Genomic DNA, 13367 nt, shown 5'->3' on the forward strand with positions numbered 1-13367 from the left:
TGCCCATCCCAGTAAGATCTGTTCCCGGAGCAGTTCTATCATCTCTCAGGCTTGGTCTTCTATTTCCCGGAAACTGTTGATAGGATTCAAGCAAGAGAGGTTCATCACAGCACTCTCTGGTACTTTTCTTTGTGTCTCTCTCTATTTTCCCACAGCTATGTTCTGAGGATAGCAGACCCTGGGGAGCTTTCTTTCTGTGAAGCTTCTATAGTGTGGGGACTGAAGCCAGTGGCTGCCATCCCAGGCAGTTCTGAGTTCTACTTCTGTCAAAGGCGTTTACACTTGGTATGTTTCATTGCTCGTGGAGGATTAAAACCACCCAGTTGGGGAACAACAGGGGTAAAATAGGGTTAAAAAAAAAAAAAATCCAACTGCGTTACCTCGAGCTCAAGCCGTCATGATTAAAGCCTAATTTAAGGATGTGTTCACTCAAGAAAATCTCTCTGGATTGTTTCAGGCTGTGACTCTTCAATTAAGCTGACATTTCACAAATCCAAAATTGCTGCAGATGAGCTCTTCGCCTCGCTTCGGGATATCGCTGGAGCTCGGAATCTCATGAAACAGTTTAAGTCTGTATATGTTCCTGGAAATCATACCCACCAGGCAAGTACATATGTTTTAGAGTAACCATCTAATCTGTGTTGTATTTTTAGGATTCAGAGACCGCAAAAGGCAATTTCCATCTTAGCCTCTCTAAAACGAAGGATTTGTTCTAGATGAACTCCAAGCACCCTTCCAGTTCAGAGTTCTGGGTTCCCCTGAATGTGAAAGCCTCTTGATTCATTTGCACGTATAGGCTTGATACAGGGAGATGAGCACCGGATTGGGGGCCAGCCATGCTCTACAGCTGTCACATGTTCAGTAACCTTCAGTAGCCAAAATGTGAAAATAACCCAAAGGCAAAAGTCCCTTTACTTCGTTGGGCCCTAGTTACTATCGGTGCAGGGGAGGGGCTGTGGCCTTCTGTGATTCCCAAGCTTCTAGATCGAAGCACTCCCTAAACATTCTGAACAATAGAACAAAATTACCTAATAATACTATGGCAAGGAAAAAAGAAGTTTGTGACAACAAAACCTTTGTTATTTAACATTCCCCCACCACTTCCTAAGGGCAGTGCGGGAACTTCAGAAGGGTGTTTTGAACAGTGAGTAGGAAGATGGTATGAGAATCCAAGATTACAAGCTCAGTGAGGGAGGGGCCCCAGAGAGACCCAAAGGGAAGCTTAAGGAGTGAAGAGAGGCTGGAGTCATTGAGGCTGGGCAGTCTCTGTTGGACAAGGATGGAGACACAACTAAGGTTCCTGGTGGCCAAAGATAGCTTTGAAGGAAGAACAGATGTTTCTGACGGGAAAAATCATTCGTGGAGTGTGTGCAAGCATCTTCTCCTTCATCTCCCCATGAAATCTCAGTAAAATCCACTCTGTTTGCTACGGCTGCTTGGGGAGCTGAATGTGCTGTTAGTGGGGACTCTGCCCTAGCGAGGGGTTCAGCGTCAGGATGCTGACCCTTTAAGGTGGGCATATAGACGAGAGCTAAGGTTATCTGCGATAGTAGCCTAGCCAAATCCAAACTCTTCCTCCTGTATATTCTTACAGTAGCTGATACTTGAAGAGTGCTCCCACATTGGGCTTGTCCTTTGATCCTCACAAGAAGTAAGCCAGGAAGGCCATGTGACTTGCCACAGACCCACAGGTGGCCAAGGCCAGATGCCAGGTTTTTGCTGCCACTACGAAACTTCCTCCCCGCTATACCATGGATTTCATGGAGGCTCTAGAAGTACTGATTGATGGTGCTGATGGGCATCTGAAATCACCCACCAACATATGAAAGAAGCTTTGGAAGCTGGCTCTCAACTTAGTAACATAAATTCCCATCCTTTGTTCAATGACCTGAGAACACCACCACCACGAAATACAGATAAAGTCACTCAGATCATTCATCGAATGTAGTTTGGCCATTAAAAAAATCACCAGTCTTAAATACAGCAGCATGGACTAATTCTAGAAGACATAGAACTGGTGATTTATGATGAGATTTAGACCAAAGAATGTCAAGAAGCAAGTGGCTGCTATAGTTGGCAAAGTGCAAAGAAACCACTAAGTTAATAAGCTCTTTTCAATTTTATGATTATCATTGTGACCAATTTAGCCAAATTCACATAAACATGCATTAGCCATAAATCTTGGGCATAATTAGGACAGTGATAAATTTCCTAGACTTAATCTCCCTGCTGCCAACACTGTCATTTCTCCAGACCTCGGAACCCTGTCCTGCAGCCATTGCCTTCAGAAAATGAACTTTTCCTTTGTTGTATATACTCTCTTACAGTGAGTCAATGACATCGACCCATTAACTGAAAATCCTAAATGCCAGTGAGCAGGAAGTAGGGGCAAGGTGGGGAGTATGTGTGTATCTGAAGGGGATTTAGTAAATAATGATACAGACACATGCTCTGAAATGTTGTGCAGCCATTAAAACGAATGAGACAAATCCAAGCGTGCTTAGCAGGACTCTATGTGAATCCTTGGCTCAGGCTCTGCTTCTTGGAGAACTCAGACTAAAACAGAGGTTTATGATCTGTTAGGTGGAAAAAAGAAATGTAGATCATTCTGTCAAGCATTTTTCTATTTTTGTTTGGAAAATAAAAAAATAAAAAACATATGGGTATGTATATTTAATAAGTCTTTAAAAATTAAGGAAAACTTTATAATGGCTGCCTTGTAGGGGGTGTGCAGGGTTGGATGGACAAGGAAGAACTCTGACTTCCTGCTTTATGTGCTAGAGAAAGAGTTTTTGATGGGATTATCAGTGATTTTTACCTGTTTGGGTTTTTTGATAATTTTTGAATTTAAAGTTTACAATCGTAGATGTAAGCCCAGTGAGGACAGGAATTTTGATCTGGTTTGTTCACTGCCATATCCTCAGTGTGTAAAGTGGCATTTTCTATATAGTGCATGCTTAATGAATATTTGTTGGGGGCATCTTGAAATGCAATACATATATTTTTATTACATATCGGAGGATTTGAGGGCATGCAAAGTATGTATAATGAGAAAAAAGCAAATGTCGAGACTAGATTCAGAGTCCAACTGTGGGCCTTGACTGGGCAACTTTCTGTCCATCTCTTCTCCCAACTTGGTCCTCAGCCCTGAGGCTCTGGCGGGGCACGAGGGTGGGGGGCTCGGAGAGTGTGCTTTCTATCTAGCTCTGTGCTGTTTCTACACAGCGTCTAGTTGAGATGTTCTGGGCTCACTGTGATACCCAGGAAAGCACTAGACCTGGTCCAGCTCCAGATTCCTTTTCCAGCTCTGACCAGTGCTACAAATTTAGGCTCTCTCCCCTGGATCCTGGGGCCCCTACCTGCCCCACATGCCCTCTTGGCACCCCTCTCTCCTACTCCAGAGCACAGGCTGCCTCTCAGAACCACTCCTTTCACCCCTGCTAGCACCTGAGGCACCTCTTCTTTAACCTCCATCCTTTAGCCCTTTGAGAAAGTGTGTCAGCCACAGCCCAGAAAGCAAACATCACTCTCTTCATGTCAAGGAGAACATGATTTCATACAAGACATTGAGTACATATAAAGTCTCTGGAAGAGCTGGAGGGGTGGGATCTAGACTGCTTCTCCAGAAATGATCCCAAAAGATCACCACACACCTGGCCCTCCAAGGGAACCAGCCCTGCTGCAGCCAGGAGAGTGGGCATGATGGGGATCATGAGGCCGCCACTGAAGCTCTTGACTTGCAGAACATACTACCACCACCGGACATGGCATCCATGTTTGTTCACCATGGTGTATCTGCAGAGCCTAGCTCAGTGCTTGCCTCCTAGTGGGTGGGTGGGCAGGTGAATGGATGGATGGATGGATGGATGGATGGATGGATGGATGGATGGAAGGAAGGATTCTGGACTGTGAGTCTTATCCACAGTGGCATTTCTTATGCTCTTAATTCTTAGTGAGACAGAGGTTAGCAGCAGCATGTGGGCTCATAGCTCAGCATAGCAGCATTGAGTTCATAGGTCCAGAGCCCTACCAACTGTGTGGCCTTAAGCAGGTGACTTCACCTCTCTGTGCCTAGTTCCTCCACTGTACGAAGGAGCTAATAATAATAATACCTCCCTCATAAAGATGCTCAAAGACAGGTGAGTTGATACATGCAAAGGACAGGAGCTGACAAAGACAGCACTATGTAAGCATTTGCTGTAACAGTTGCAGTGAAGAGCAAAATAGGCCTCTTTTGTAGCATTTTACCTTTTCCTTTGCTAGGAGATGGGCCTCATAGAAGGGGAGTCATTCTCAAGCGACGATACTATTGGTAAGGGCTTATTACTGACGCCCGTTGGTTTGGAAAGGTTGTGTTTGTTCATAGACTCTGTTGAGTGGAAACCTGAGCCCCCAGTTTTGCCTGTGCAGCAAGTCTTCTTATGCTCTTGTTTCTTGCTGTGAATGTTCTAGTTTAATGGGAGGCGTAACCTCCTCCCTAAACGCCACAGTGTTTGATGTGCCGCTCTTCCTCAGCGGCAGCATCAGGAGGCTATTAGGCCACTGTCTCAGGGCAAAGAGCTTCTGTGCCCTTTCAGACAAAATACTGTATGACTCTTGCCTGACTTGCTTTGGCAGAAGTCTCAAAGTGCTGGGCTGGAGAAAACTTTCCACAGATGCATACTGTCTTTTGTGCCTCTGGCAGGCTCAGCAAGGGTATTTAGAACCAGCAGTGCCCAAGGAGGCCTAATTCATCTGGTGCCTGGTGAAATATGGCTCTCTGAACAGTCTGTAGGCCCCATCTCTTTGTCAACAATCCCCAGCCCTGGCTGTTCTTTTCCGAGTGCTGAGCTCTCTTCTTCTTCTTCCTCCTGATTCTATCTTCCTCACTCCAGACCTGCTAGTGCCCTTTTGGAAAGAAGCAACACAAGATGGGACTGAACTGGAGACTAACCAGGAGACTTGGCTCTGTCCTGTAGTCCACTTCTAACTGCCTGTGTGAATTTCAAGCAAATTAGTAAATTGCTTTGGGCTTAGGTTTTTTTTCATACTGAAGTTGAAGGGACTACACTCAAAATTTTACAAAGTAATCTGCTTCTGGTTTGAAGGAAGGATGGCTGGATGGCTGGATAGATGGATGAACAGATAGGCAAATGAACCACTTTTTAATCTGCAGAGCAAACCATTTCCTTTAAGAAGATGAAAGGGGAAAAAAATCAGTGATAGTAAAGCAAAACATAAAAATAAATGAGCCATGGAACAGCCAAAGCCATCAGCAGTTTTGAACAGATGTTTTTCTGTACAGTCATGGATTGAGACAAAATGAATACTCTCTCTACAAGAGTATTAGAATCAATTTTGCAGAGAAGGAATAAGCATCTTCAGTAATAGGACTGAGATGGCCCATGGCTGCACCAACACCAGTCAACAAAGCCAAGGGCAGCAACGCTGAGTGATGGGGACGTAGGTCAGGTTTTCTTGGAAACTGATTATCTAGGACCATCTTAGAGGTGCGCCAAATTCAGGAAGATGTTGGAGTTTAGACTGGTTTCTAGAAATTGTCTCTGACTTATGTATAATGTCAGAAACTACTGCTATACTCAATGGCTTTGTTCAAGAGCTAGAATCAGGTGAATAAAAGAATGTTCTAGACCTCCTCACACATTATATCCACCACAAAAGAGTAACTGGAGACAGAGACACAAATATTTTCTTCTTCATATTTTGATTAAATATAGTGTTTTTAAAAGTCTAGTTTGTTCCAGAAGAGATACTGGCCATTTAAAGTAAAAAGAGAAAGTTTCTGGTATAAGATCATTTTTTTGAAATGTCAACTTTTTCATATTTAATGCCAATCAGGGATCTCGCTAGGCTCTACCAAACCTTCAGGCTATCCTCATGAAACTGTCATAAAGGGCCACATGATGATTTTCATAGTCCTACTCACTTTTGCCTTTATGGACCTCTTCCTCTATAAAAAAAAAAAAATTAAAAATTATATTGTACAATTGCATTGGTACAGAGACAATATTATATATCAAAACATTATCTTTGACCTAAAAGTTCATTTTTTTCCCCTTCTGATTTTAAACTAATGCATTTCCATGGGCCCCTAAAAGTCTTGTGGGCTCTGGGCACTGTGCCTTCTGTGCTTAATGGATTAGTCCGCTATGGGGTCAAAGCCCGCACTTGGCGCCAGTCGGCCTAGGACAGGAACATCGCTAGCCATGAGGGAGCCGCAGGCGTGTTTCTTCCCTGGGGTAGCCCTTGTCACCCAGGAGCTACTCGGTTTGGTCCCAAGGTAACAGCTCAGAAGTGAGGGAACTAGACTCACTTCGGGGGGCGGGCAGGAGTCTCCTGGCTTAAAAACTTCACATCCTCTAGGAGCCAGTTTCTCTGAACAGTTCCACGGACATAGCTCCCAGCGCTCCTCCAAGGGACATGCCCAGTTACACGAGAGTCATCGTGCTCAGAGAAGCCCAAAGCTCTGGCTCTCTGGCCAATATTTCGAGCTCTAGGGGCACCTGGGTGGCTCAGTCGTTAGGCATCTGCCTTCGGCTCTGGTCATGATCCCGGAGTCCTGGGATCAAGTCCCGAATCGGGCTCCCTGCTCAACAGGAGGCCTGCTTCTCCCTCTCCCACTCCCCCTGCTTGGGTTCCCTCTCTCACTGTGTCTCTCTCTGTCAAATAAATAAAAAATTTCGAGCTCTCTCCAGTCTAATGCAATTTACTAAGCAGGGGTCATTTTTATCGTAAGCCATCTTGCCTGGCTACAGTTCGACATTCTTCTCTTATCAGGTTTCCAGGGAAACAGAGCTAGAAAGTTAACCAAAGGTCAAATTCTTATGCAGAAGAGGGGGAAAGGGTTTAATAATCCTTTGCCTATAACATGCAACTTGCCAGTTATATTAATGTTTCAATACCGACTTTATGATGTGTGTGTGTGTGGCAAAGACAAAGCTATATGTTCCCTGAAGTCCATTTCCTTTTCCTCCTGGGTACAGTTAGACCACAATTTCCAGATTCCCTGGTGAGTAAATTAGGTTTGTGACTAAGTCTGGCCGATGAACAGTGGGTAGAAGTGATACAGATCTCTTTCAGGCTGAGCCCATAAAGTCTCTCTGGAAATCCTGCATGCTTGCTGATGAGATGCGAAGCTCCCGCGTGGGATTCCAGTGCCCTGGGGAATGGGGGAGCCACTCGATAGAAGGAGCCTGGGTACCTGGACGGTTGTGTGGGGCAGAGACCCCCTAGTGTCTGCACACACCGGATGTGATATAAGCAGGAAATAAATGACCAGCAAGAAAAGGAAAGAACAAATTTGTCTGTGTTTTTTATTCCCCCCCCAAAGGTGAACTGACAGAAAATGTTTGAATAGGAAAATTAAATTACTCTGCCCAACTCTCTTAATGTTGGAGCAAACCACACAACTGATCTCCCCTCCAGCCCTCCCTAACAAATTAGGAGAACTTTGAGCAGAGCCTTAGGGGAAGACATCTGCCTCCCCCATCACCACCGTCTATGTGGTCCTTTGCTGAGAAGTGGGTGGCTTCTGGCTAAATAGAAAATTCCATGACAGTCAGAGTTTTCTCATCTAAGAAGCTATTGCTGAAGCCGGGCATTCCAATCAGATTTCAGTGACCTGATTTGGGACACAAAGCAATGCAACCTAAGTGGCTGAGAGGAAGGAGCCAAAGGTTCTCATCATTAAAAACCGTAATTGGAAAAAGTAAGAAATGTGTTTTCGAAGAAGTCATGAGGCCAGTGCTGCTTTTATGCCTGAGAAAGTCTTTCCCAAATTGTGCTCTTTAAATGGGCAATGTTATTTCGTCGTTCTGTGCTTCGCTGTTTTAGTAAAGAATTAGAGGTCTTCTTCTATATATTTAAGTGGGAAAACCTATCGATGTCTCTTCAGTAAAATATGTAGTTTAGTGTGCTTCTGATTACAAGTAAAAACAGAAAATAAAAGAAAAAAGCTCAAACTGGCTTAAGCAAGCAAGGTAATTTATTGGATCCTATGACTTAAAAGTCGAGAGAGGGCACGGCGTCCAGTAGTGAGGAGCCATTGCTGGGGTGATGCTGGTGGGAACAGCAAATAAACAGGGAAGAGCACCGTCTCGCTTGCGCTTCCTGCCTCCACTAGCCCTCTAGTGCCCCCTGTTGGCAGAATCTGCCAGGTCTAGATGGCAGAGCACAAATGTGGTTTGCAGAGCTGCAGGCTAGCGTCGCAGAACTAAGTACAGAAGACAGGGCTTGGAGTTGAGAGACAATAGCTTAATCACTATCACATCTCTATAGAAAATGACTTTCTAAATTGCTGTCAAACGAAAAGATAATCAGAGAGAATGCAGCCAAGAAACCTAAGAAATGAGTATCATGGAGCTACGTCAGGCAGTTAATTAATGAAAGCATTTATGTTATTATTCTGGATTACGTGATGTGTTTGTTCTCTGTTACTTTCTGAATTGAAGTTGTAATTTCTTTCTCCACTCTAAATAAATGTTACCTACATACTTAAAAAAATAAAATAAAAAAGATTTACAACCTTCCCCAATGGTATACAAGGATCACAAAATCCCAAGAATGAACCTATTAAGGGACTAGCCCTTCCAAATCTTGCTCACCCCCAAGGGGAACCCCAGCTCAGTGGGTATTTTGTCCTGGATACTTTGCTGCCCAGAGCTTAGCTGAAAGTGGAGCAGGGGAGAGGACAAGATCCCCAGTCCCTCCACACTTCCTTCTTTCCCCTGGGCCCCCGGACTGCACTAGAGAGAACCATCACCCCCGGCCCACGGCTCCCTGCACAGAGGAGGTACTTAGTCTAGCATTTTAACTGGATGACAGACTTTTCCTCTGTCTGAGCTCCTTTTACCATCACCACTCTCCCTCCTTGCAGGAAGTGCATTCTTCAGAGAGCAACAGGCTTGTGTTTTTTGTAGGTTGGGGGACATGCTCTCCCCTCTCTTAACCATGACAGCCTAAGTGTATTTCTCTGGGGTTCTGCTTCAAGTTATTCTATATAACTGCATATAGGCTAATAAAATAAATAAATGTAAGCTCCTGGAAGGAAGGCATGGTCCTTTATTTATTTATTTATTTATTTACTTACTTACTTACTTACTTACTTAACATAGCTCCATGGCCAACATGGAGCCCAACATAGGGCGTGAACTCACGACAACCCTGAGATCAAGACCTGAGCTGAGATGGAGAGTTGGATGCTCAAACGGCTGAGCCACGCAGCACTCCAATTTCTTTATCTTCCCTTTGCACTTCGTATCAGTTAGAATTTCATTCAGTTGCAAGTCACCAAGATCCGAGAGCTAAAGGTTTAAACGTAGGAGGGTTTGTATTGGCATGTCAAGTAGGTGGCTTTAGCCTGTCCGGGTTAGGGTTCTGGCAGCCCCACCAGCCATCACCGGCCAACGTTGCTTCCAGCTCTCAGCTCCAGCATCTCTAAGGAATAGCCCTGTTTTCCACCGCGGCTGCAGCGCTTTGGGCACCACTTCCATGTTCCAAGCAGCAGAACAGAGAAAGGGAAAGAGCAGCCCCTTCCCTTTTGAAAAAGGAGCATTTGCAAGTCCCACTACCCTCCTGCTTCCATCTCATTGTCCAGAACTTAGTTACGCAGCTGTGCCCGGCTGCAAGGGAGACTGGAGAATCAAATCTTTTAGCCAGTGGGTAATGTGCCTGCTAAAAACTAGATACTATTACTAAGGAAGAAGCTGATGAATACTGATGAAATGCTGATAAGTTAGCAGAATATTGGTCAAAGGATTTCTGTTTGGGGAAGAGTTTAAAGAGATTAAAGTTTAAGTTGAGAGTCAATGTCCAGAAAGGCTGAGATGACAGAAGGGCTCTCGAGACAGTTTACTCAGAGAGATGATGTGCAAAATTCAGAGACCATTCCACGACCTCATTTTTCTTTAACGTTGAAAATATTTATTGGATTATATTAAGATTCCAGAAGTATACCTGTGAACTTTAGAACATTTGGAAAAAGAAAAAAATAATGTCCCTTACTCCCAGAATCTAGAGATAGCCCTAATTAACATTCTGGTGTGTTTTATTTCAGTCTCTTCTGTGCATAAATAATTTGTTAATTTTTAACAAGTAAAAATAAAAAAAAAAACAGATCATTCTTGCTGTTTGTAGTGGTGTTTTAACTGTTTTTGGAAAAGTGATCTATTGAAAAGTCTTCCCCCACCCTTGTCCCTTGTCCTGCTCTCCACTCCAGGATCTCTGCTCTTGGCAGCCTCTGTAAATCCCATCACAATGGGATCTTTTGTACATTTCAGCAGATACAAACTTCCAAATCCCCGGTGACACATTTTACATAAATGCCAGCCCAGCACACACACTGTTCCTCACCTTGCTGTTTCCACCCACACTTTATCCTGCTTTTTGCCAGATCAACACAAGAGCTTCTCTATTGGCTTCTGTGCCATTTCTTCCTGTGGCTGTATCCCATTTATTAAGCTGCTCCTTCTGATGGGCACTTGAGTTTTTTCCAGTCTTCTGCTATTTCAAACAATAAGCAGGCTTTTATAGGTCTCATTTGCATATGTTAACATATTTATAGGATAAATTCCTAGAGGCGGAATCGCCAGGTCAAACGCACTTGTAATTGTGATAGGTGCTGCCCAATTGCTCTCCACGCTGATTGCAACAATTTGCACGCTCACCAGCAATATATAAGAGTGTCTGTCTCCCCACGGCCTCATCAAAAGTGCATGTTTTCAGACCTCTCCATTTTTGCCTGTATGATAAATTTTTAAAATCTGTCTTAATATAGCTTTAGAATGGGGAAGGTTGAATCATAGTGTTTGCTTTGTTTTTTGTTTTTGTTTTTGTTTTGTTTTAATTTCTGTCTTAATGGTATTCCTGCTCAGTGCTCTACCTTCCATGCGTATTTACCTGTGAGATCTCTGGGTATGCAGTAGTCGGTTGGACTAATAAACACGAAGGCTGCACCCCTCAGCTGAACAGTTGCTCTTTCTCTCTGCATTTTATCCCTGATAAATGCACGTGACATTCTAGCTAAATAATTGTGTTTTTCTAAGATTTTATTTTTAAGCGATCTCTACACGCAACATGGGTCTCGAACCTACAACCCCAAGATTAAGAGCCACATGCTCTACCGACTGAGACAGCCAGGCGCCCCTAAATAAGTGTTTATTGTTTTGATGGTTTATACCCTGCTTTATTTCTAAAATATTTTAAGTAAGAAAGTTGGAGTAAAGACTAAAAAAATGACTGTAAGGAATGTAAGATGAAGGCAGACATGAAGTCAGTTCACCCAATAGCCTCAACAGGTTATTGAAATAGTAGGCAGGTCACAGATTTGGCCAGTGACAAGAGCCAAAGAGTTCAAAACATCTGGGCAGGACTCTGTTGGAAGCTGGCTTTTCCGAGGCTGTAATAATCACCAGAGTGTGTGGAGAGGAGACATTCCTTCTTCTCTCTGCATTCATGCTCCAAACTCAGGTGCCCTGTGGGACTGGAGAGCGGAGACAGCCAGAGACCTGGGAGGAAGGTGGTCAGCTTGTGGGGAGGGAAGAGCAGAGGACGAGGAAGAGCTTGGTAGGAAGGAGAACAAGGCAAGAGGAGTGGGAACATGCCAGAAAGTACACTGGTCAGAAAAAGCTGCCTCCACATATTATCTGAACATGCATAGATGCATCATTTATCACACTGTGGGAGCTGTAACAAATCGACATCAACTTCATTCTCCTGGAATTCTTATGGTACCATGTGGCCTGCTTTTTCTAAGCCCTGACCTTGGTCAGATTCCTGTTTGGCATCTTTGCTTTGTTTTCTGGCCAAGTCCTACTTTGAGTTGAGCTCTATAGAGGAAGAAGGGATTGCTTTAGGCTTGGATCGTGACGGTACATCGTATGAAAACATTCCGGTTCCTAATAGAGGGAAGCATAATTCTAAGAATGTTCAGGAAAACTGGAGAGCATCTTCATGTCTGTCGCAAATGACAATACTTTGCTTTCCAGTATTCTTCATATACAAAAAATTGTCACTTTAAACCCAGATTTTAAAAAGTAGTCCTACTAGGATTACAGCTCCAGTAAGAGATATTTGCTGGTAGAAGGGGATAAGAACAAAAAATAGCATTAGGGTATTAGGGTGAAATTTACCCCAAAAACCAATGTTGTTATAGTTGCCTTTTCATACACACAAAATCATAGCTATTGCTCAGTGTCAAAATAAACTTGTTTTGCTTCATTTGGTGCAGATAAAGCTATCGTCTCTCCAGACAAACCAAACAAACCCTTTAACTTACAGCACAATATTTTGTCTTTCCAGGCATCCTATAAGCCATTGTTGAAGCAGGTTGTGGAAGAAATATTTAATCCTGAGAGGCCAGATCCAGTGGATATTGAACACATGTCTTCAGGCCTCACTGATCTCCTTAAAACTGGATTCAGCATGTTTATGAAGGTAAAGTAACCATGAAGAGGTAATCCTGGTTGTACCGATGTCTGTGCTGGGCATGAAGATGCTGACACCCCATTCACCCCGGGGAGGACCATATAAGATAACATCCAGTATTTTGGCTCTTCTGAAATCAGGTGCAATCTTTATTTAACTTCGGTTATAAGCAGCCTGACCTTCCAGCCTTCTGATATTCCAGCTTCTTTTGACCTAAGCGCTATGGTCTTTTTTCAATTGATATGTGAGGATACAAGCCCCCTAGGATAGTGTGAATGAAAACTTTTCTCCTCCTTGGCCCACATTTTCATTTAATCCATATACTATTCGTAGGTCTTAATGATGGTCTCTTGCTCTTAATTCTAGAACTCATGTAGAATAATGAATAACTCTGCTCAGTCACATGACTCGCATCACCCCCAAATCCATTCGAAAATGGCTTTTGTTTTAGCCTAGTGGACTCCCATCCCAGGGGCCAAGTGCTAGACTTTCTCTGGCTAATATCAAGGAGAGGTCAAAATGACTGAACAGCCTTTGCCATGGGGATGAAAGGAGGAAAAGTACACAAATGAGATCTATTTTTAACTCACTACAATGTTTCTGAATTTAAAAGAATCTAAACAAGATTACAGACTGGCCTCCCAGTCCATGCCAGGACTTCAGTTGTAATAACTCTTGGAAATAACAGAATGTTTTGCCTGCTTCAAAGCGTCTTTGAAATCATGAATTAATCTACATAGCAGATCTGGCCTTTCAGAGTTCAGTAAATGCATATGCCAGGAAAACTGGTCCATGCGCACAGCCAGAGGACAGAAGCCAGACAGTCAGACTCGAGACAGAGCAGTAAACGGGCTGCAGGGGCGGCTGGGTCTCTTTCCTGCTGCCTCCACTTAGCACTGTCTGTTATTCCGTGTGGCTCCTGGATTTTCCCCCTCTTTATTATT

General features: G+C 43.7%; 1 protein-coding gene across 1 annotated transcript in view; it reads left to right on the top strand.

Annotated features, from left to right (window-relative positions):
• SCFD2 (sec1 family domain containing 2) overlaps positions 1-13367 on the top strand; it is a 438974-nt gene that overhangs the window by 404354 nt on the left and 21253 nt on the right. The window contains exons 6-7 of the mRNA XM_021701578.1: positions 458-603; positions 12298-12432. Coding sequence (XP_021557253.1) covers positions 458-603; positions 12298-12432 — 281 coding nt within the window. The remainder of the gene's footprint in view (positions 1-457; positions 604-12297; positions 12433-13367) is intronic.

Source organism: Neomonachus schauinslandi, chromosome 2 (assembly GCF_002201575.2).
Source record: "Neomonachus schauinslandi chromosome 2, ASM220157v2, whole genome shotgun sequence".
NCBI lineage: Eukaryota > Metazoa > Chordata > Mammalia > Carnivora > Phocidae > Neomonachus > Neomonachus schauinslandi.